Genomic DNA, 24,257 nt, shown 5'->3' on the forward strand with positions numbered 1-24,257 from the left:
CTTTAAGAATAGTTTTTCTCTAAGCCATGCTCTTTTTAATCGCATGGATTAGTTGAAATGCAGAGAACATGTGACCTCTCAAGCTCTCTAGGTGCCTGGAATTCAGTAATTCTAAACTCGTGAGGAAGGGATCTTCCCTTTTCCTGCCCCCCTTCCCTTCGCACTATCTTCCCAGAGACCCCTGAGGACATGATAGGATGACATGCCTAAGCCTATGTTCTCTGCTGCCCAGAAGGGAGAGGAGCTGGCATCAGGACCCAACTCTGGCTTCTGCCAGCACCAGATGCCAGGCTCACGTGCCAGGGCTGCTGTGGCAGGGGGTCTTAGCTTTTGGTTTCTTTTGGAAACACCTGAGAAATCATGTCCAGTTGGCCCTAACCTTCCGTAGTGGCTACGTAAGCATCTTCGCGGGTCTTCGCTGTAGTAAGCGTTTAATCCCAGGTGACCTGCCTCCCCATCAGGGCCCATGCAGGAGATGGAGATTCAGTGTAGCCTCAGCCTGAGCCAGATATTCTGAGGAAAAGAGGAGAGGGGGTAATCCCTACTGCCCCTGCCAGTGAGGATTACTGAGTTGGGGAAATGCTGACTTCCAAGCTGCTGGTACAGTGGTTCGAATTGCTTGTGTTTGTCACAGAGGAACAGCGTGCAGCAAGCTCGAGGCTCTGAGCTAACGGGAGAGGCAGAGCCCAGAGAAGTGAAAGCCACAGGAAATGCAACTCCCTGCACCTCTTCCCCGCCCACCACACATACCCCCTCACACCGGGCTGGTGCCTCCTGTGTCTGCTGCTCCCAACCGCAGCAGAGCTCCACTTCCCCTCCTCCCTCTGACGCCTTGCAATGGGTGGTGGTTGAGGTATCTGGGGCCCCCAACCAACTCGAGGCCCATAGGGAGCTGCATGCCCCTCTCCCAGGGGTGACCTCACTCTCTCCTCTCCACCCCTCGCAGCAGCTCTACCAGATCCAGCAAGTCACCATGCCTGCTGGCCAGGATCTCGCCCAACCCATGTTCATCCAGTCAGCCAACCAGCCCTCCGACGGGCAGGCCCCCCAGGTGACCGGCGACTGAGGGCCTGAGCTGGCAAGGCCAAGGACACCCAACACAATTTTTGCCATACAGCCCCGGGCAATGGGCACAGCCTCCCTCCCCAGAGGACCCTGCCGACCTCAGCGCCTCCTGCAGGCTAGGACACTGGTGCACTACGCCCGACGCCTGGGGGCCGAGATTCTCCAACAGAAAGATGCAATATTTTTTATTTCCTTTTTCCCATTTTTTTCTCCACGGAATCAATATTTCAATATGTTGAGCTGTGTGTCCAATGCTATGAAATGAAAATATTAAATAACATATTTATGGCATTTTCTTGAAGCGTGTGGTTGAAGAAATATTTCTTTTGTTTTTCTTTTTTTGGTTCTTACTGCCACTTCTTTTAGGAGCAGATCTCCTCAAGGGTGTATGTAATCTCCTGACTCTTAGAACAGCTGCTGCCCCAGGATTTACCACCTTGTTCTGCCCTCAGGTAAAATTAGGTGACCGTGTATAGCTTCATTTTCACTAGTGCTCCTCTCCCCGCGTCCCTGCTCTTGCCCCAGAGCTCTGTGGATTTGCATCAGAGGCCATGGAAACATTCCATGCATTTAAGAGACTTATTTGCCATGGGGAGTGGATGGTTTCATTCCCAAACCCTTCTCTTCCAGGGACTCAAGGAGACTAGGACTTTTGTGCATTTGCCCCCCACCCCCCAGTTTTAATTTTATTTTATTTTTAAATGCATTAAAAATTGTGCTAGTCTCCTTTGCTGCATGGACTTCAAACTGCATGAAATGCAATAAATCTCATTTTAGATAATTTGGAGTCTGGGTTTCTGTGGGGACATTCATGGGACCACTTTGCTTGGGAAAGGCTTGGAAAGGTTTGTCTGCCCTCAGGTTGGGTGTCTGAGAAGGAGGGGGACACCTTTGTGAGGAGGGGGGATGTCCAAAGCTAAGGGAACTTGAGCTGCATGTCTGATTCAAATTGAGATCTTCAGCTGATTTAAAAAAGGAACTTCATCAGAATGTTTGCTGCTCAGAGTTGCCTGCCTGCCTTATTTCCTGGACTACGTCTGACACATGGGCCAGATTCAGCCTGTGTCCTTCTTGGCTGAGGGTGAAGAGAGCGTCTCTCATGGAGAAAGCTTTCTCTGTCCTTAAGCAAGGACTGAAGTACATCCCTCTACTCCTGTCTCGGCACAGGCTGGCACTCTGAGCTGCCTGCTGTGACCATGCCCATTACCAAAGGCATGGATGGCATCTGCCATGGAAGGTAGCCCAAGCCCCTTGTCAGCCAGCAGGCCAGAAGGGTTCTACAGCCAGGGCTTGAAAGTAGGGAGAACAGAAGGAGCATTCCACTTCTTCATGGCCTCTGTTGGCCATAGAGGCCAGTGGTGAGCCGTCTTTCTTCCCTTCACCATGCCATTTACAGCCAGAATGAGGCCTGTTGTCATGGGAAGAGCAGAGAACTGGCTGCCAGGAAAAGTACTGATTTCTTCTCAGTCAGTAATATGTCATAGAACCTTAGGCAGCTCCCTTCTTTTTGGGACTCTCTTACAGTGTGAGGCAGAGATAGGGAAGAGGCTTTAATATTCAGTTATTTCAAGTCTGACCCTGATGCTCTCATAATTCCCTCACCGAATATCCCCCACTGTTAACCATGGTAAGCACTTGGACATCTGTCTCATCTGTTTCATTTTCAGTTACTTACCTAAGTGTACCTTACCTTACTCCACAAGAAAAAATAAGACGGCTTGCGTTGAAAACATACACAGTGAAAAAATATGACAGATGAGAATTAGGAAGAATACTGTTGAATAGGAAATCAGGATCATCGAAAACAAGAACAAATATTCTGGCTGCAAAGACCTACAGAGTTCTTAAAATTAGGTTTCACGTTTGATCCTGAGCTTCCTGACCACCAAAGCAAAAAGAGAGATGGGGCCAGGTAAGAGATTCACATCTAAAAGAAAGAAAGGTAACATTCTTTAGCAAAAGCAAAGACTTTCCTAGCTGTAAGGTTTTGGATACCTGGTACCCCTCCAGTGTCGTCAAGGTAGATGAAGCAGGTGATACTGTCACCATGAGAAGTCAGGTCTGCCCCCTTCATTCTAGCCCTGGACTTTTCTCTGAAGGGGATCATCTGGCCTTTCCCACTGTCCGATACCCAAACATGTCTCAGTGAGACCTGCAGGTAATTCACCGACAGCACGTGCCCAGCCCCACGTGGAGAGGATTCAAGAGAGCACTTGTGAATGAGAAGCACCCAGAAGGGAGGCTGGGCTCGGAAAAGGCAGAAGCTCAGCTCTTTTCATTTCCTGGCTAACCTCTCATATTGAGGTCACTGCACAGTCCCATCTTGCTGCTCTTCCACCCATTCCTGAAAACCCAAGCATAATTGAAATTTCAGACCACTCAGTGGGTCCCCATTTTCCTACAGACTTCCATTCTTATTTTGGAGATGTTTTGATCAGTTGCCTTACTGAGCACGTTCCCTTTAAATTTCCCCGCCAGCAGGGCCCATGCAGGTGTAAACAAACACTTTGGTGCTGCCCAAGAGAGCCCCTATCTAATACCCAGCACGATCCCCTTACATCCGGAGCACTCTTAAACATTTTTCCTAGCACTTGCAGCATCTGTCCTCCCAGTGATCTTCACAATGACCCTGCAAGGGGAGACAGGAAGAGGGATGGTGATCCCTGTGTTACAGATGGAGACATAGGAGGCCCAGTGAAGTGCAGTGACTTGCCCAAGGTCACTCCATGAATAGGGGTAGAGCTGAAACCAAAACATTGGTCTCCTGACCCCCTGTGCATACATAGTTGCTTTCTGGCCAAAGGTGGTGTGTGTGTGTGTGTGTGTGTGAGAGAGAGAGAGAGAGACAGGGCTTTATAAATATGAACTGTCTCCTTTCGCTCTGCCTCCCCAAACCCGCTGGCCCAGCCTTGAGTATATGTGGAATAAATAGAGCAATTAGGTCTGGTCTGTGGACAGCTGGTGGTTGGGATAACTTTCCCAGAAGGCGATGCTGGGGGCTGGAGGCCCTTGGGATTATGAACAGACCACCTGGCCAGCCTCCTTACTGCTTAATTCTGCTGAGGCCACAAGGGGGCAGCATGTAGCACTCGCCCAAATCTGGGAGGTGCCCTGTCCCACCCTTACCCCAACTTCAGACAACTCTAGGAACTATGGGGTATGACTGTCCCCTTTCTCAGTGGGTACTAGACCTTTAACCCCTTTCCTGATAAGACCCTTAACTTTTGAAGGGAGGGGACTTCCTGGGGCAACAGCGAGGGCTGGAAACACTATCCTCTCCAGAGTATTACATCAGGGTAGGTGGTTAGATTTTAATAAGGAGACTTTTTGACAGCCCTTCTTATCTCCCCAGCTTTGTGTCTTTCCACTCTTCCTCCCCCCTGCACTCTACATTCCTGTCACACTCAATTACTCACTGGTCCCTGAACTCACCTCCTTGTTTTCAACTGGCCCCAACGCCTGGATGTCCTTTTACTTCCTTTTCCACTTATTGATCTCCTATACATACATCAAGGCCCAGTTTAAATGGCCCTTGCTGAGAAACTTCTAACTCCTAGGACAGAGTTAGCGAAGACTTCTTTGATGCTCTCGCAGCAACTTCTACAGCCTCTATTATTAGTGCTCATATACACAGTCGTTCAACAAATGTTTCTTTGGCACTTTCTGTGTTTCAGACATTGTTCTGGACATTGTGAAGACAGCTGAAAACAAGCCAGATAAGGTTTGTGCTATCATGGAGCTTATATTGGGTTGGGGGCAGGGGGAGAGGTGGGAGTGGGGAGGGGAGAGATAGACAACAAACACAAGACCAGTTAGGCTCTGAACAGTCTGTTAGAACTTTCTGGTTTTGGCTGTCTTACTCACCGATGGTCCTCCAGTTCAGGGTCATCTCCATGCTTCCAGAGCCCAGCTCAGGGCCTGGCACCAAGAGAATGACAGTAACTGATGAGTGAATTAACAAACACGAACTCTTCCCTGAAGATGGGGCCTCCAACACTGCACACATTCCTACCCCTGCTCATTGGCTCTCACTGTCACTTTTTTGTTGGGAACAGTTTTCTACTGAGCACTGATGATATGCTAGGCAGGGGTATTCGATGGAGATTATTCTTTTAAGAAATTTCTGTGTAGGAAAATACATCTAAAGCTAGATGGATTATCTCATTTCATCTTCACATCCTCATTAGGTAGGTATCCTGCTCATTAGTGAGAAACTGAGGCTCAAAGAGGTTAAGAAATTACCCAAGGGCACCAGCTGGTTGAGTGGAGCCAGATGCTCCAAGAAGTCTCCTGTCCCAGGCAGCTCAGCCCCACTGGTCTCGTCCCCTCTGATAGTGATTCTTTTCCTACAGAGAATGAAAGTCCTCGCCCCCCAACTCCTGCATAGGGACCTAGCTTTTGTCCCATTGCTCACTGACCTCCCAGGAGGAGAGGGCCCCATGGTAGAGGGCCAGGCAAAACCTGGTCACATGAGAAACTTGGGCCTGGCCTCCTCAAGGAGGCCTCTGAGCCAGACTGCCAGTGGTACTCCCCAGCTTGGGTGCTGGGCCACTACCATGAGGGGATAAGAGGACAGCAAGGCTGGCACTCAGGAGGGGAGAACCTGAGCTGGGCCGCGGCTGAGACAGGCTGGGCTGAGCTCCTCAGGCTGGCTGGTGCTGAAGACAGGTCCAAAACAGAGCCCAGTCTCCCTCCGCAGCCCTGAGCCACATCACCTCTCCAGCTCCCAAGCCCTTGTTCCTCTCTCTTTCAGCGAAGGTCCGTGTGACAGAAGCTTTCTAAGATATTGAATGTGTCAAAATGTCTTTATTTTGCCCTTTATTTAAATGACAGTTTGGCAATGTGTGGGATTCTAGGTTCACAATTATTTGCCTTCAGCACTCTGAAGATACTATTCCATTGTCTTTTGGCATCTGTTGTTGCTGATCAGATGCTTACTGTCAATTCAATTATTGGACCTTTGTAGATAAGCTATTTTTTCTTTCTGGTGGCTTTTAAATTTCCTCATTATTCTTGTTATTCTACACTTTGGCTACAAGGTGTCTAGATGTAGTTTTGATTTGTTTTTAAAGCTATCTTACTAGGCAATCTGTGGGCCTTTTTTTTTTTTTTTTTTGGGGGGGTGCCTTTTAAATCTAGAAATTCATGTCTTATTTCTGGAAAGAGCTTAGTCACTCTTTCCAGTATCTTTTTCTGGAAGTAATAATATGTATGCTGGAGTTTCTCATTCAATCTTCTTTGTCTCTTTTCTTTCATATGTTTAACTGTTTTATTGTTCTATGCTTCATTCTGGAGGATTTCCTCAGTTATAGCTTCTAATTAACTTATTCTCTCTTCAGCTGTATTTACTAACCCATCTATTGATTTTTTTTTTAAATGTCAGTGACGTTGATTTTTATTTCCAAAATTTCTAGATAGTTCTGTTCATATCTGTTACATGTTTCTGTTTGATATCTTTCTGTTTTTGTTCTATAGATGTTATTCCTTCCTTTATCTTCTTGAAGATTTTAACTAAAACTTCCTTTCAGATTGCTCCATTATCTCTAGATCTTTAAATATGAATTCTTCCATGAGAGAGGTGCCTCTTAAAATATTGTATTTCTTATATGTTGTGAAGTTTATCCTTGAGATAGTTAGTTTCAGCACATTTTCCTGACTGTACCCTGGGATATGGAGGCCACCCTTTGGGGCAATTTCTCAGCTGTATCTGCCCAAGCCTTGTAGAAAAGCACCAGCCCCAAACTAGCTCTTATATAAGTGTCTTTTGGGATTTTTATATGTCGTGAATATCAGATTCTGAGACCGCATTCCATGTGAATGGGCTTAAGGTGTCCTAATCATATGGGTACTTTTTCTACCCAAAGCCAGGACCAGGCAGCTAGCAGGCAGATATTTTAGTCCTGTTTATGGCAGGCAGCACTTAACCAGGCCCAGCTTTAAGCAGGGAGCCTACCACAGCCCTTGCCACTAGGGGGGTCTGCAAGTGTACTTCCCACCCCGCTGGAATGCTGAATCCCTCCTCAGAGGTACAGCTGCAACTCCTGCTCACCACCGGAATTCCCTCTCATTTCTGGCCCTTAGCGATTTCTCATTCTTGGCTTTGAACTTGGATACGTGTTTTTGTTTATGTTTTTAATTATCCAGCATTTATATTGTGTATCTACTATTTTAAGGAGGAGGGACTTTAATAGGTGTTCAATCAAGTTTGACCTGGCAGGGCTTCCCTGGTGGTGCGGTGGTTAGGAATCCGCCAGCCAGTGGAAGGGACACGGGTTCGAGCCCTGGTCGGGGAAGATCCCACATGCTGCGGAGCAACTAAGCCCGTGCACCACAACTACTGAGCCTGCGCTTTAGAGCCTCTGAGCCACAACTACTGAGCCCGTGTGCCACAACTACTGAAGCCCGCGTGCCTAAAGCCCGTGCTCTGCAACAAGAGAAGCCACCGCAATGAGAAGCCCATGCACTGCAACGAAGAGTAGCCCCCGCTCTCCACAACTAGAGAAAGCCCGCGCACAGCAACAAAGACCCAACGCAGCAATAAATAAATAAATAAGTAAATTTATTTTTAAAAAAAAGTTTGACCTGGCAGTCCTGCTCTCTGGGCCTCCTATCCCTGTCATTGAGCCCCTAGCCTCCCTTCTGAGCCCCCATTCTCCTTTCTGAACCTCTATGTCCCTTACCAAGTCTCATCCCTTTTCAGAGCCCCCTTCCCTGACACTCAATCTGCCATCCCTCCTACTCACGTCCTCTCCCTCCCTGAACCCTCCTCCAGGTTTCTCTGATCATGGGACCAGAGAGAAGGGAAGCTTTTTCCCACTGTACTCTCAGCAACTCAGAAAAGGCCTTCCTCCTCACTTTCCAAGGAACTCCACTGTCCCAGTGGCTCTCACTGAGAACGTGGAGCCTGCCAGCAGAGCTGCAGTAGTGTTGTCTTCTACATGGTCTTCCAGGAGTTGGGGTCATAGAGGAAGAGTCCTGAAGGCAGAGGAGAAGCAGTGCAAGAAGGGATGGCTTTGACCTTCATTTCCACACCTCCTTCTCCCTCAGTGTCTCCTCCTTGTGGGCCCCCCTCCAGCCCTGAAGATCAATGGGGGTTCACTTTCACTGAGCTCAGCGACACTGCTCCCTCCGCTTTCTGTGGCTCTGAGCTGACTGGCCCAGAAGGCTAGCAGGGGCTGGGCTAGGGACAGCTCAGTGGCACACCCAGATAGGGGGGAGAAACTCCTTGGGCCCCTCTAGCACCTCTACCTGCCAGGTGGCCTCAGTCTCTTGTCCTCTCTGGCCTCATTGGGAAAATGAAGCAGGTTCGATCTTTCTCTCATATTTCCTCCTGCTCTCAGTGGAGGTGGATCTCTGGAGGCAAATAATGCACATGATGCCGACACCCATGAGAACCCTCCATTCCAATCCCCTCCTGCTAGGAAGACTTCCCACAAGGAGAAGAGGTGCTAGGACTAGGGAATTCTCACAGCATCTCCCAGCCCCATCCGAACACACACCTGAAGGGTGATAAGATCAACCATAAGATGGTTCACCTTTGTACAGCTCCCTGCACGGTCGTGACCTTTTCATGTATTACTGCATTTAGTCCTCCCGATAGCCAGGGAATTTGGGGCAGAGGTGGAGTGACCAAGGTCACCAACTAGTCCAAAGGTAGAGCCAGGAAGCCCAGACATAACCTGTTGTTCAGTGATCTTTCTGTCCCCGCCCCCCAACTGCCGACCTCCCTGGGTACTGGCACCTCCAACTCTTCCTGTCCTGAGCTGTCTCCTACAGAGCCCGAGCCTCTGTGGCATGCTCAGTCTCAGCCCTGGCCAGTCTCCCTGTTTCCTATCAGGCCGAACTGGACCCTCAGCACAGCATTCAAGGTCCCTTCTGTCCCCCTTGTCAAACTTGTTTTTCCTCCCCGATGTTCTGTAACATCCTCCCCATCCCCACACCCCACCTACACACACACACACACACACACACACACATTCACTATAGCACAGGGGTAAAGAGCTACACTAGGGAAGTTTCTTCACTGAGTCTCAGCCTTCTCGTCTGTAAAATGGGGGTGTGAATAGAATTACCTCAGAGGGCTGTTGGGATGCTGAAACAGAAGATGCAGTTAAGGCATCCTACACGAGGCTCTGGGCCTCATTCATGGTAGCTGCAGGCATTATTGGCTGCACTTCTCTGCACCTCTCCAAGTCCTCCCTACTCCTGTGCCCAAGAAAGCTTCCTCTGCCATTGCCAGTGGAGACTTTCCCTCATCTGACTTCTAGCAACACTCAGAGCTATAAGAAAACCCAAACAGGGGCTTCCCTGGTGGCGCAGTGGTTAAGAATCCGCCTGCCGGGCTTCCCTGGTAGTGCAGTGGTTGAGAATCCGCCTGCCAATGCAGGGGACACGGGTTCGAGCCCTGGTCTGGGAAGATCCCACATGCCGCGGAGCAACTAGGCCCGTGAGTCTCAACTACTGAGCCTGCGCGTCTGAAGCCTGTGCTCCGCAACAAGAGGGGCTGCGACAGTGAAAGGCCTGTGCACCGCGATGAAGAGTGGCCCCCGCTCGCCGCACCTAGAGAAAGCCCTCGCACAGAAACGAAGACCCAACACAGCCAAAAATAAATAAATAAATAAATTTATAAAAAAAAAAAAAAGAATCCGCCTGCCAATGCAGGGGACATGGGTTCGAGCCCTGGTCCGGGAAGATCCCACATGCCGCAGAGCAACTAAGCCCGTGCGCCACAACTACTGAGCCTGCGCTCTAGGGCCCGCGAGCCACAACTACTGAGCCCGCGTGACACAACTACTGAAGCCCGCATGCCTAGAGCCTGTGCTCTGCAACAAGAGAAGCCACTGCAATGAGAAGCCTGTGCACCGCAGCAAAGAGTAGCCCCAGCTCGCCGCAACTAGAGAAAGCCAGCGCGCAGCAATGAAGACCCAACACAGCCAAAAATAAATAATTAATTAATTTTTAAAAAAAAAAGAAAGAAAACCAAAACAGTTTCTGGGGTGTGGAGAGAAAGGAGGGGGAGGTCTGGTGGGTGGAACCTTGACCTCCTCACCTCAATTCAACCAGAACACCTCTGCTTGAATGCTCTTTACATATTGGGGTGCTACCTTAAGATTCTGTCTGTACAAAGGATTCCATTGCTAATAAAGTCTGAAAACCACTGACTTAAAACCCCTTTCCCACTCCAAGAAAGGAATCTGCATCCTTGGTTGACCTGAAGTCACATTGGCAGGCCGTCAATGACAGGCTTGAACCTGGCCGCAAGGTCCCCACCACTTCTAGACCTCAACCCTTTCAGACCTAGGAGTCTCCAACCCTGGCAGGAATAAGTCCTAGAGAACAAAGATGGGGCCATCTATGGTTCCCCTCAGTACTGATCCCAGGACCCAGTGCACAGTGGGTAGGTGCCAGCCAGGGGAGAGGACAGGTCACAGGCAGTTCTGGATACTGGCTGTGTATCCTTAGGTGAGTCCCCACATGTCTCTGAGCCTCGGTTGGTGCTCAGCAAATGGGAGCTCTCTCCCTCCCCACTCTTCCTCTCAATCAATACTTGCTTCATTGATGGATGAAAGTGACAGTGATGAATTACAGAAGATCTTGGAGCCCCACCCCCTCCTTATGGGCAGATGGGGAAACTGAAGCCCAGAGCCAGGAATGGACTTGCCCAGGTGGGACAGAGTGAGTGAGTCAGGGCAGAGCGGGATGTTTTTTTGGCAGTGTTACCTGGGAGAGGTGTGGCGGCTGGTGGGGGTGTGTGGGAAGGAAGCTGCTGAGGGTGGGGTGAAGGGAACAGGTGGGAGAGAGGGAAGGAGGAGGGTGGGAAACCACAGCTCCACGCCCCCCCCCACCCCCCAGCAGGGAGAGAGCCTGAGACAGCTGTGTGCTCAGAAAAGTGTCTTAGTCACTAAAGGCTGCTGTGGGGAAAGGCCTTCCTCCCGGTCATGCTCATGTCCCGGGAATCCGGACAGGGCAGGAAAGCCGCCGGGTGACCCTCAGAGTGGCCACCTGTCCTCTGGAACTGGACTTTCTCCTCTGCCTCCTCCACCTTCCCATGCACACACATACACACACCAACCTAACTTTGCTTACATCCTCCTAGAACCATCCCCCCATCCCCCCACCCCTTAGGAAGAGTTCCATGACTCTCCACTTTATTAATTTATTTATTTTTGGCCGCACCGCGCAGCTTGTGGGATCTCAGTTCCCTGACCGGGGACTGAACCCGGGCCACGGCAGTGAAAACCCAAAATCCTAACCACTAGGCCACCAGGGAACTCCCACAACTCCCCACTTTAAAAAGTGGTGGGCCTGTCCCATTACACATACACCTACAGGAGAAACGGGCCTCTGTGCCCCATGAAACTCCCTCCTGAGATCTAACTTCCCTCCCTCTAGCTGCAGCCACAGTCTCTTTCTTCCTCTTGCTGCCTTTGAGGGGCTCATCCGGAGCTGGAGTTGGGAAAGATGATGAAAGACCCTCTTCTCGCAGTGAGGGCTCCTCACAAGGAGAGGAAGGGACTTTTGCAGTCCCCTAAATGGGAAGAGAGGCGTGGCATCCAGGGGTGATGCTGAGCTTGATGATCATCTTTCCCAGAACAGACCCAGTTTCAGATATTCTGGGTGTTGATAAAGGGCAACCTGTGTTCAAGTGCCATTTCTGCACATAAGAAGAGCCTCAAAAAGACCCCCAAGAAACACCCCCCAGATCCCTTACAACTGCTTTCCCTCCCACCATTTCAAGTCCCCAGACCCTAGTCCACCCCCCAGGACCCCTGACTGAGGAAGCCCAGTCAGGCAGTCCCATAGCGTCTGGGAGGGCAGTGCTGCCTATCTAGGGAGTGCTAGCTTCAGCTCATGGGGAGACGATGGGTTAACACAGCCGGGGCAGTGCACCCATAGCTGGGCCCTGGGGTCCAGAACCCTTTCCCAGCTACCAGTGAGGAAGGGGCATAAACTGCCCAGGGGCACCGGGCTCTGGCCCTGGGCACACCTGGAGCCAGGAGCAGCCAGAGGGATTCAGGTCGGACCCCAAAGGCAGCCTCTGCTACGCAGAGGGAAAAGGGTCACTGTTGGGGTAGGGGTGTAAACGGCTGTCAAGCCCAGTTTGGGGTCCCCCAGGTCCCTGCAGCCCCCTCCCAGCACGCCGGCAGCTCTGCCTCCTTCCCTCCCCCACTGGCGCTCAGCAGATCAATGCTGCCTTTGCTGACAGCTGAGAATCGAGCTCGCCTTCCCACCCCGTCCCCCGCCCCTCCCGCTCGGCTCCGTCCCCCGAGATCCTCCCGGAGGAACCGGGAAGAGTTTGCTGCGGAAGCGCTTCACCCTGGGGCAGGGCCTGCGGAGGGAGCTGCTGGTGTGGCCGAAGCTTTCGTCAGGGGACGAAGGAAGGAGGATCGGGAAACCCAAATGACCACCGTGTGCTGGGCCAACAGGGCTAAAGGGAACGAAAGGCCTTCCCCAAAGCTAGAGAGAGTAGGTCAGGCACCAGGAACTTTCCGGCTGGAGAGGGAGTGCCGTGGGGGAATGTCCCGCCGCTTTTGGGTGTGATTCTGTGAGCCTTTGGGGAGGAGGCTGCCTGGCCTCCGCGCTGGTTCAGAGCTCACTTCCCAACACCTGTGTGCCCTGAACCCTGCCCTGCCCTGGAAGCGAGGCAAGGGAGCGCTTCAGACTGGGCTGGTGCGGAGCAGGCCCCTCTGATCAGAGGAGACTCTTCTTTGGGGCAGAGTGGCCTAAGCGGGGGCTCTTCCCTCATCCTGAAGAAAGGACGCTCAGAGGCGGGGGTGGGGTGGGCGGAAGAGCAGACACACCTGAGGCCCACTGTGCTACACACACAGGCCTTTCAGGCACGAGCGCACCCCGCCCCACGCGCACGGGGCACGGCCCGACGGGGCACACCTCGCTGACGCCGCCACCGCCAGCGGCCCGGACCCTGCACGCCCATCCACACCGCACCTCCTCACTCAATCTCACCATCACAGCCACCCACTGCGCCCACACAGCAGGCACTTCTGCATCCACTCACACTTAAACTCTGCGGGACCCGGGTCCCATCCGCGACGGCGGCCACGACTCCTCGCCCCACTCGCCACAACCGCACATGAGGCATCCCGCCCCCAGCCCGGCCTTCGGGTCCACGCAGCCCCGCGCAGCCCGGCGCTCCGCTCGCACCAGCCGGGGGCCGCCGCCATGCGGTCCGGTCCCCGCCCCGACTCGGCGGCCCGCGCGGCGGGGGCGCCCTCCCGCCGCCTCTCCGCACGTCCCCTCCCTCCGCCCGGCCTCGCCGGCTCGCTCGCTCCCTCCCGATTTGGGAAGGCGGCCGCGGGGCGGGAGGGGGCGGCGGGGGAGGGGCGGGGCGGGGGAGGCTGACATGTGAGCGGCGCGCCGGCGGCAGGTGGAAAGGCGAGCGGCATGGAGCGCGTAATAAGAGAGTTGGAGTCGGAAAGAGCCGCCCCAGTCGCCGGGGAAGCGGGCGGTCAGCGCGGGCTCCGGCGGCCCCCCGGCTCTGAGCGCCCGCCCCCGGCCCCGGAGCGGCCCCAGCCCGGCCCCTAGCCCCCGCCGACCGCGCCCGCCTCGGGCCGCCCCGCCGGCCCTGGGTCCGAGCCATGCGCCGCTGAGCGCCCCTCGCGCGCCCCCGCCCCGGACCGGACCCGGGCCCCGGCCCCCCCCGCCCGGCGCCGCCCATGGCCGAGGCCCCCCCGCGCCTCCTCGGCCTGGCCCCCCCGCCCGCGGACGCCCCCCGCGCCGAGCTGGTGGCGCTCACGGCGGTGCAGAGCGAGCGGGGCGAGGCGGGCGGGGGCGGCTCCCCGCGCCGCCTGGGCCTCCTGGGCAGCCCCCTGCCGCCGGGCGCGCCCCTCCCAGGGCCGGGCTCGGGCTCGGGCTCCGCCTGCGGCCAGCGCTCCTCAGCCGCGCACAGGCGCTACCGCCGCCTGCAGAACTGGGTCTACAACGTGCTGGAGCGACCCCGCGGCTGGGCCTTCGTCTACCACGTCTTCATGTGAGTTTGCTACCCCGTGCCCCCGACCGTGCCCTCGCGCTGCCGCCCCGCGCGGCCCCTGCCGGAGCCTGGGGTCCCGGGGGACGGCTGCCCCGCCTTGGCTCCGCCTCCTGCCCACCAGTCCCCGAGTCGGCCGACCCTCATCGCTCTGCCCCCAGGCCTGAACCCGATTTCCGATCCACCCCCTCCCCCCGAGCCTGACCCTAATCCCCCCTCTCTCCAAGTCCTGACCCCTGCTTGACCTGGCTTCTGACCTCCCCCACCTCAACTCCTGATTTCCATCCTGATCTCCAACCCCTGCTTCTCTGTCCCAGGAACGCCCCACGTCCAGCTTCTTGTCCCCCATCTCTCTCCAATCGGGAGCCACTAAAGTGCGGCTCCCTTTTTCTCTTCCTCACTTCTGTCTCCCTGTGTCCCAGACACAGAGGGCCCTTTGGCCCCCGCACACTGTCACCTTCTCCCCAGTTCTGTAGCTACAGTGGCCTCCCCCCTGGACTCCCTTCGGAGATGTCCCTCTCCAGGGACGACCTCCACCCCAGCCGAGGGCTGGTCCCCAATTATAGGTGTTTGGGGGTCCCCTTGAGCCACCAGAGTTCTGACACTGGCGTGTGCTGTCTGATTTTGAGTCTTCACTCAGTCTTCCCCTCCACCCTCAACTTCCCAGCGGCAGCAGTGGGCCCTGCCGCTCGGCCAGCTAGCCTGCCCAGCTTGCTGGCCGCTGCACCAGGCCTGGCTCTGGGCACCCTGGGGGAAAAGAAAGAGGAGAGGAGTAGGTTTGGAAACACTCACGCTGCGGGCCCCCTCCTCCCCCTCACCAGGCTCCTACAACTTTCAAAAACACTGACCCTTCTTGGATGTAAAGAGCGAATTTTGGCAGCTCAGAGCTCAGTCTTGGGGGACGGCCTGGCCCAGCCGGGAACATGAGAGGCCCCGCAGATATCAGTTGAAGGGCTGGGCCTGGCTCTCGGACGCTCGAAGGTGCCCGAGAGAGAGACCTCTCGTCCCTGGGAAATGTGCTGATATTAATCCCTTATTGCTGCCCCCAGAGAGGGCCCTCTGGTCTTGGGGTCTCCTGGGTGGTCCCCTTGCCTGTCCACCTGACTGTCCCACAGTCCTTCTGCCTGTCTGGCTGTCCCTCTGCTGGAGTGAGTTTCTGCCTGTGTGTGAGTTGTCCTGTCTCTTCATCTCTCCAGCTATCCAACAGTCTTTCTGCTTGTCTGTTTCCATCCCTCTGTTGGCCTGTCCAGTTATCTGTGTGCCTGTCTGTCCATCTGTCTATCCACCTGTCCACCTGAATCTCACTCTTCTACTTGTCTGTTTCCACCTGTCTTTTGGTCTGTCTTCCTGCCTGACCCTCTGCTGCCTGCTTGCCTGCCTCTGCCCCATCCTAGCTGGCCCACAGAATTTCAGAGCGGAGGGGAGGAAAATGCTGGCAAAGGAGCCCCCTGACCACAGGGAGGGTAGCGGAAGGGAACTCTTTCAGCCTGTATGCTCCTGAAGGTAGCAGCCACGATTCGGTGCAGAGACCTCCTGTGGTGGGCCGGGGGTGGCGGGGGCAGAGAGTTGAGATCGCTCTGGACGTGAGGTCACACTTAGGGTCAGGGTCAATGGTTAGGAGTAGCCCAACCCCCAATGCCCATTGGCAGGGCCTGGATGAATCTTTTTCGCTGCAGAGAGGGCTGCTGGAGTGCTGCGGGTTCTCTGCTGGGGTAGCAGGGACGGTGGAGTTGGGGATGAGGGGCAGGGGACTGCTAATTAAGAGCCGCTGCGTTGAGGCGCCCTTGCCCACCCTGCAGCCTGGGTGCCCACGGAGGCTGAGACACTTCACAGGGAGCAGCTGCATCCTCCGCGGGCTCCTCTTGGGAGATGACTTTTCCGAGGCAAGGCTGGGCCTGGGGAAGCAATAGAGCTCTGAGGTGGAGGTCCTCAGTCCCCGGGCCTGGCCTCTCAGCCCATATGAGGGTGAAGGACTCGCCTTGTGTCCTCTGGTCAGCACTGTGTTCACCTCCTCTGGAGGGGCCTCTCCTTCCTCTCCAGGAGCTAAATCCGCTAGTACCTTTGCCCCACATCCTGCCCTTTCTGGATGCCAGAAATGCCCTGGCCAGGGACATGGTTGTTCTGACCACTTGTCCCCAGGAGCCCAGGGCTGAGGCATCTCTCAGGAGCTCTGGGAGAGGAAATGTGGCACGAAAACGTCCAGACATTTGGGGATCTCGGGGAACTGGTCATTCATCTTAGAGGTCAGAGTGGGCTGAGGTGTCAGGAACCCCACCTCTTGCATGCTGTGCGATCTTGGGTTGATCACTGCGCCTCTCTGAGCTTTAGATCTCTAGGCCATCAAAGTGGGTAGAAACCCCAGCCTTGCGGACCTCCCTCTTGGACGAGTTAATGGGTGGGAAAGAACTTGGTGAGCTGCAAGAGCCTGTGGGAGTGTGAGGGGTTGGTGTTATTATTGGGCCTGGGGGAGGGGGCCGCACAGGAGGCCTCTCCTGTTCTTGAGGAGCTCCAGATGTGGGGCTTTGCAGTCACTCACTGCAGGGTCTTGGGCGAGCCAGGACGTGCTTCCTGCTGTTGGACTTCTAGCCTGATTATTGCACTTTTGGTCAAATCCTTCCCCCATCCCCAGTGACTCTCACAGGCAGTCCAAGCGAGGGGAGTCCAGTGTGCATAGGTAGCTAGGACCCCCTTCCCAGAGACTCAGGCCCTGGTGGGAGGAGCCCCAGCAGAAAAGCCTGCCAGAGAAGGACTCAGCAAGGAGGGAATTGAGGTGAGCCGGGTCCATTCACCCCAGGGGACACCTCCCTCACACCTGCCAGCCATGTCCCTCTGAGCCCCACCCAGAACCTGCACCTTCTCTGGCCCCGAGGTGTGGAACATCACCCAGAGGACCAGCCCCAGTTCCACCGCTTTTGCCAGCAGCCACAGGCCTCTGGGAAGTGGGAACCGCTGACTCCTGTCTTCTTCTCATTGAGACCCAGAAGGAAGGATTGCTGGCCCCTCTCCAAGCTCTCCCTCGTCTCTTTAGGCCCTTGGTCCTGTCACCAAGCCCCTACCACACCCCCCGTGCCCCAGTCCCTGATTTCAGCCCTCAGCCCTTCACAGGCCCTGCTCCCTGAATTTTGAGAAACACCACATCGCTGCCCATCCTGCTTCTGAGCCTTTGGGAGGGATGTTCGCCTCCTTGCTGCACCCTGTCAAAGGCCACCCTGGCCTCCCTTTTGAAGTCAGAGGCCTGGAAGGGGCAGGTACAGACCAAAGCCCCATCTCCCCTCATCTTCCCCACACCGCCTGCCGCTGCTGTGAGACTCTTGTAGCTCCCAGCCCCCAGCTGCCCCGAGAACTTTCTCTAAGTGAAGGTTTGTGCTCTGTAAACATCCTTCGTCAGCCTTGTCCCTGGGGTCAGAAGCTGTGGGAATGGAGAGGAGAGGAGGTAGCAGCAGCTCCTGGGCCCCTCAGGCTCCCAACCCCGGTGCCCCCGACCAAGCTCCCACCCTGACCGTCTGAGAAAGAACATCACCTGCGTTGGAAATAATCCCAGCAAAAGGTGCCCAGAGCCCCCAGGCAGGCATCCCTGCTAGATGGGTCCGCACATTTTGACAGCCCCATTTTGTTTCTGAGAAAACTGAGGCTCTGGAGACTAACATCGCACAGTGGATCAATGGCAGATGCAGGCCCAGGCCGAAGACTCCTGATTCTCTGTCCAGGGCCTCCCCACCGCTCCCTGAGGCTGCCTGGGTTGGCTCTTGGAGTTTGAACTGAAATTGCTGATCACACGTGGAGCATCAGCCATGTGCCGGGCACCGTGCTGAGTGCCCTCTATAAACCACTCTCACTGTGTCCTTCAGCAGCCCGGTAAGGCGGGTGCTGGGGTCCTCCTTATTTGCAGGTGAGGAAACAGGCTCAAGAGAGGTCTCTCCAGTCAGCGTGGAGGAGCCTCAGCCCAGAGCTGGTGCTGCCTCGGTGCTGTCTTCCTCTTGCACCTCAGCTCCAGCCAGCACCCCAACCCTGGGCTCCTCAGGAGCCACACTCCTGCGTCACTGTCCCTCTGTCCCCCCAGCACACAGGCTGTTGGTGGGGGGGGAGGGGGTGGGCAGCGGCAGAATTTTGTGGAATCGGGTGGAAACTGCCCAGCCTCACCCAGTGCAGTCACACTTTTGTTGTGCACGGCTTTCACATCCCTGCTACATGCCCGACAGTCTGTCTCGTGCACGCACTCCTGGCCACTTGGACACACCTGCCCAGGGATGTCACAAGAGCACACACAGCATACATCCAATGCAAAGAAATCTAATGCACAGCTGCTCCCACCTTTTCTCTGCCTTCACAGACGCACACCTGGGCCTGTGCCCCAGCCTAGACCTCTAGGACGGAGCTGAGTCGGCCCCATCTCTTGCGTTTTCTGCCTCCACCTGTTCGCAGCTACAGGTCTGCCCTTATGGATCTGTGTGTGTTTGTGCATCTGCCTTGGAGGGCAGCCCCAGACCCTTGTGGGAGTGGGTGGCTGGCTTCCTAGGACTTTGCTGGCCTTTGCTTCTCCTGAAGGGCCCTCCGAGGTCCTCTGTCCAGCCCTGCGGTGCACTGCTGGGTTTACCAAGGCACAGAAAGGGGCAGATACTCGTCCGAGGTCACATCCGATGAGTCGGTGGTAGAACTATGCCAGTAACCCAGGCCTTCTGCCTCCCAGATCAGGACTTTAGATAGTATTTTTCCTCCCCCAGCCAATAGGGAAGACTGCTCCAAGAACTTGGCTTTGCAATGGAGAAAGTCTTGGGGTGTGACCCAAATTTTTCGTGCTGCTATTTTTCAGTCCTGGTGCTTTTGTTTGGTCTTTGTAAGAAGGGCGTAGTGGAGAGACCATCCTGCTGGGCTTCTAGCCCTTATTCTATCTCTCTCCCTACCCCTTACACCCCCTTTGCTCCTTCCTTTCCACGTTCTCCTTTGGGGTCACTGGAGCAGGTTGGATTTCTCACTGTCTGCTACCCCACCCCAACTCCATGGTACATTCATTCCTTCCATCGAGGAAGCCCTGCTGGTTGTCTAACTTCAATCTCTATTGCTGCAGAAGCCTATATTCTCAGAATGCTGGAGCCAGGAGAGTTTCAAGAGGTGATTATTCTTGGGCTGATGGCAGCAGTTTGAATGGGTGATTAATTTAAGGTTCTCTGAGCCAGTCAAGGGAGCTGAAATTGTCTGGGGAACAAGGAGAGAGGAAGGCTCTGCAGAGCGGGCCAAGGCCCTGCCCCCAGAGGAGGCTGTGCAGGGAACTTCCCCAGACTTGGAGAAGCCAGCTGGAGGTTTTCTCTTCCCCCTTCCTCCCCTGCACCCGTGTGGGTCTTTGGCCAGGGCCTACCGTCTTGTGGGCTAGGGGGCCCAGCGGGGAATGCTGTGTCTGACCTGTAGGCAGCCCCTTTGTTAAAGGCCCCGGTATGGGAGTTGTGGGGCTGAGGTGGAGGAAGAGGGGCTACTTTTCATTTCTCCAGAGGCTGCCCCTCAGGGGGTTAAGAGCATGGGATCTGAGTCTGACGGATTTGGGTTCATTTCTGGTTCCACCCTTAGCAGTTGTGTTGGGCAAGTTACTTAACCTCTCTGAGCTTCCATTTTCTCATCTGAAAAATAGGACTAATAATACCTGCCTCTGGAATTGTCAGGGCCAAGTGAGTTAAAGCACCTGACACCATGCTGGGCACAAATAGTAGCCGTTATCATATCACCATTATTATTATATCGTTATTATCATCATCGTGCCCCTTCCTGGGGAGCGGTTTGACGGATGTCCTCGTCAGCATGGTGAGTGTGTCTGGGTGTACCTGGGAGTCAGCAGGAGCTGCGTTCGCCTGGGTCACGGGGTGAGCGGCTCTGCGCGGGGAGCCTGAGGACGCGTTTCTGTGCACCTAGGATGCGCCGTGCCCTGCCTCTTCCCGGCATTCTCTCACTTAACCCTCACAGCCATTGCATCAGGTGGGCACTGTTATTATCCTCATTTCACGCTTGAGGAAAGTGGGGCTGCTGAGGAGACATCACCCACTTGCCCAAGGTCACACAGCGAGTGTAATGGTGGCACCGGGACATCAACCTGGGTGCCTAGGATCTCACTGACTGTCCCTCCCTTCACTTGACAAACAGAGTTAAGGAGCATCAACTCTGTACCAGGTCTGGGGAGGCAGAGGGAGAGACAGAGCACGCCTGCGCTCCGCCCCGGAGTGCGGGGGGAGGGTTGCCCAGTGAGGAGGCTGTAGAGGCTGCCTGGACCACTGGGCTCTCCTGCCTCCTCCCCAGGGACTTGCAGAGACGGAGTAGGCGTGAGCGTGTCTGTGTGCGTACAGGGAGGAGGGCGCATGTGAGGGTGTCGCTGTACGGCTGAGATGTGGGCCTCGTCATCAAACTCTGCAGCTGGTCTGGCCCCAGGCAGGTGGCAGTGAAGCCGTGGTGCCCAGGGGGACAGCCGGGGACTCCTGGGAGGGGAGGGCCATCCCCCACTCTCTCCTGAGCCTTTCGTTCTGGGGAATAGGGACAGGGAATCCCAAAGGAGACTTAGAGGTCTCAGTCCCAACACTTACTGGGAAGGTGTCCACCCCTACTCTACCCCAATCCCTGAGCCTCACTATCCCCCTCTGTAAAATGGGGCTGAACAGGAAAGTGGATCCTAAGGGCTGCCCGGCCCAGAGGGACTCTGGCTGGATGCACGGGAGGAGCCGCTGTCTCAGACCTTGAGTTTTTTAGGGTGGGGGTAGGGGTGGGGTGCGGGGTGGTGGCATTTCTTCTCCAGCACCTTCTTCCTGAGCTCCTCAGAGGACTGGGCAGCACTTAGAAGGGCACCGGGAAGGCTGCCTGCCCCCAGCGGGGACTCTGAGGGGCTGGGGAGAGGGTGCTGGTCACACTTCTGGGGCCTCTGTCAAGCACTCCCCCCAGGACTCTAGGCTTTCTGGGCAACTTGTCCCTAGGGCAGGATCTGCGTGCCCTGGGGGTTGGCACCTGGGGAGGTGAGACTGGGAGGGGCAGCCCCAGGCAGCAGACTAATTGGGCAGTGCCTGAGGGAGGGAGGCAAGGGAGCAGGGAGCTCAGCGATACCTTCCTCTCAAAGATTTGGGGAACAGTGGGTGGAGCGGGGTCTCCGGCCCAGGGGCCCTCCGCAATCCCTGCAGGGAAATTTGGGGAACGCTTTCTCCTGAGACTCCTCAGACATCTAGGCCAGGCAGGTGAGACAGGGGGAGAGCAGCTTGCTGGAGATAAATGGGCCCACTGAAGCAGACGAGATAGAGGTCAGACAGGAGGAAGGACTGACTGCCCCAAACCAGGAGGTAGAGTGAGATTCCCTGGGGTACTTTTTCCAAAACTTGGGAACCCATGTCTAGCTGGCCTGGACAAGATTTACTCTGCTCATTGTACCTATCAAGCAGGTGGCACCCAACCCTCCCAGTGTGATGGAAGGAGAGTGGATGGAGCTGCTCCCTTTGAGCCCCTCTGTTGGTGGGGGGGCAGGGGGGATCAGATCAGGCACCCTTTTGCTTTTCGTGGGGCGGTGATCATCTCCTCCATCTTTGCTTCCCTGCCACTCCGCCCTGGGAGCCTCAGGCCTGTCCAGGTCACTGTCTTTGGGTTTATTTTTTGCCGGGCTCGGCTGTCCCCTGGGAGGGGAGGGGTAGGGAGAGAGCAGGGGAGAAGGAACAGCTTTGTCAGCACAATCCTGGCACCTCTGCTCCTGCCCTCCTTGGCCCAGCTGCCACCCTCTTCTGGAGGGACCAGTCCCTGGGGACAATGGGGACCCAGACCCCTGTGGGACCTCCTCCCCTGGGGCAGGACCAGTAGGTCTGGACTAGGTCTTTCTCCCCTCACCCTTCCTCCGTTTGTTCTGCCACAGAGCATCAGAGGCAGAAGGGCCTCCGAGCTCAAGCAGATTCATGGCTTTGTTTCCCACATGGGGAAACTGAGGCCAAGAGGAAGGACACAGCACACCTGGGGCCTTCTCCACCTCCCCTCCGCGATAGATGAGAGTGGTGCTGGAGCCGCCGAGAACCGAGGAAAGCTGCTTCCCATTCCGCCCTCTACTCTGAGGGAGGGGGGCAGCCCCTGATTTCATTCACTCATCCAATCTTCTGGCCTCTGGGGACTGCTGCCAGTCTGGTGGGAGAGACCCAGGATGGGGGTGGGGGGAACATGTGACCCAAGCCTCCCTCCATGCCCTTTATCTTCCTTTTTGTCGAAAAGTAAATTAGCCCCATGTTACAGATAGGGAAATTAAGGCCCAAAGTCAACATAGCTAATAAGTTGTAGAGACAGGATTTGAACCCAGACTGTGGCTCCTGGGATGCTGCCGGGCTGCTTCCTGAGGGGCCCTTCCTTGCTAGCACACGCCCTTCCCTTGACTCTCCTCAACCCGCCTCTGGCTCTTCCCTGGGTTCTGTCAGCAGCTCTGCCCCCTCCTTCTCCCCTTGAATGTTGGGTCTCCTGGGGACTCTGTCCTCCTCTCCATGCACAGTTTCCATGTGTGTGCACGTACTCCTGTGACTTTGGGGGGGTCAACTCTGTGATGACTGACAGCCTCCCCCTCTGCGATGACAGCCTCCCCCTCTGCAGTTTCATCCCTGAGCTTCCTGTGGACGCCTTGCCTTCTCATCCCCTGGGCACCTCAAACTCAGCATCTGTCTCCAAACGTATCCACCTCCCCCCAACAGTGACTCCTCCACCGGCAGTGCCCAAGTCAGGAACCCCTCTCTCGAGCATCCTTTGCTCCTTGCCTAAGAAACAACCTAGAGTGTCCCCAGGTGTGCTTTTAATACTCCAGATGCTTTTCCTTCCACCCCACAGTCCGTCCCCTCTCCCGCCCACCCCATCATCTAGCGAACTCCTATTTATCCTTCAGATCCCAGTTTGAGCACCACCTCTTCTTGGAACCGCTCCCTGCGCCCCCCCCCACCCCTGGCTTGACTGGGGAGCCCTTCGGAGCCCCCTGATCTCTACTCACCCTCCCTTGTGTATTCTGAGCTCTTCTGTATGGTGGGGTTGAGCACAGTGCGTGGTCGGTAATTAGTGAATGTTTGCTGAGCCAGGGAATGAAGGTGACATTGAGGCTGGTTGTTAGGATGAGAAGGGTTTTGCCGACTAGAGAGAAGTGGAAAAAGGACCCCTGGGCCCTCTGGGCGCAGGCAGTGAGCTGGAAGCCCTTGTGATGTTTGTCCTGAGCGCGCTCCACGTGGAGGCCACAGCTAGAGCAAAGGCTTTGAGGCAGGACTCTGTTCTTCTACCCTCTTTGCCCCAGGATCTGCAGAGTCTGGTGTGTCCAGAGGGTCAGGCTACAGAGGTGGGCTTTACCCTGTGGACGACAAGGAGCCATAGGCAGCGTCAGGACAGGGAGGCGCCGCTGGCTGGGAGCCTGGGCTTGATTGATCTCGTCTCAGAACTAGTGCTCTGCAAACTCTAGACCGCTTAGCTCTCCAGGTACCACTGTGTGGCAGCACTATTCATGTTCCCATTTTGTAGATTGGAAACTGAGGCTCAGAAAGGGGAAATAATGTGCACCAAATGACACAACTTGTCCGTGGTGGAGTCAGGATTCAAACCCATCTCTGTGTGACTCCCAAGCCGAAGCTCCAAAATGGTTCTCACACGCGTCAGCAGACCCGGGCTTTTTTCAGTGGCCTAAGGCAAAACTGAGAGAAATAAGGACAACGTGGTGACTTTTTCACAAAGCTAAATTTATTTCATTTAAAGGACTGTCTTTTAGTCTGAGATTATGTCCTTTCTTTTATGAAATGATGGGCCTGGGAATTTTTAAAAAATGTCCTTACTTGGCAAAATAAAAAGCTGACAACCTCATGCAGTCCCTAAATTGTTTTTGAAAATTTTACCGGTGCGTGAAATCCCTGAGTCTGGGCGCCATCCTGCCTTCTCCCTCCTGAGCTCTGGGGCCAGAGGTGGGAGGAGTCTGGGTGGGGATGAAAGGATTAGAGGGATGGGGCAGCCGACAGTCTCCCCAGTCTATTCCTCCTGGGCCTCAGGGCCTGCCGGCCCTGGAGTGCAGTGAGGACCAGCCCAGGGCTCTTGCCAAGATTGTTCTCGGGGCGGGGGCATGAGGGGTAGGTCACCCAGAATCAGGGCTTACCCCGCAGTTAAAGGAACATTGAACCAGCTGTCAGCAGGCTGGGGTTTGGCTCCCGCCTCTGTTTCTTAAAGGTTGTGTAACCCCAGGCAGGTGACTCAACCTCTC

The 24,257-nt window shown here is 55.2% G+C and overlaps 2 protein-coding genes and 1 long non-coding RNA gene across 7 annotated transcripts in view; all 3 read left to right on the forward strand.

Moving 5' to 3' along the window:
- NFYC (nuclear transcription factor Y subunit gamma) overlaps positions 1 to 1,846 on the forward strand; it is a 62,943-nt gene extending 61,097 nt beyond the window's left edge. For 2 of the 3 annotated variants that reach the window (XM_059919913.1, XM_059919922.1), the window contains exon 10: positions 635 to 1,846. In XM_059919913.1, the coding sequence (XP_059775896.1) occupies positions 635 to 1,066 (432 nt within the window). In that variant the 3' untranslated portion in view covers positions 1,067 to 1,846. The remainder of the gene's footprint in view (positions 1 to 634) is intronic. The other variant, XM_059919928.1, reaches the window with a different exon arrangement.
- Positions 1,847 to 2,739: 893 nt separating this feature from the next.
- Positions 2,740 to 7,591, forward strand: LOC132349281 (uncharacterized). The gene is made up of 3 exons (XR_009497637.1): positions 2,740 to 2,977; positions 4,740 to 4,786; positions 7,239 to 7,591. It is a non-coding gene; the product is annotated as an uncharacterized LOC132349281 (long non-coding RNA).
- A 6,148-nt stretch (positions 7,592 to 13,739) lies between these two features.
- The window catches only part of KCNQ4 (potassium voltage-gated channel subfamily Q member 4), a 56,720-nt gene continuing 46,202 nt past the window's right edge, over positions 13,740 to 24,257 (forward strand). For all 3 annotated transcript variants that reach the window (XM_059919929.1, XM_059919930.1, XM_059919931.1), the window contains exon 1: positions 13,740 to 14,053. In XM_059919929.1, the coding sequence (XP_059775912.1) occupies positions 13,740 to 14,053 (314 nt within the window). The remainder of the gene's footprint in view (positions 14,054 to 24,257) is intronic.

The sequence above is a fragment of the Balaenoptera ricei genome, chromosome 1 (assembly GCF_028023285.1).
Source record: "Balaenoptera ricei isolate mBalRic1 chromosome 1, mBalRic1.hap2, whole genome shotgun sequence".
Lineage (NCBI taxonomy): Eukaryota > Metazoa > Chordata > Mammalia > Artiodactyla > Balaenopteridae > Balaenoptera > Balaenoptera ricei.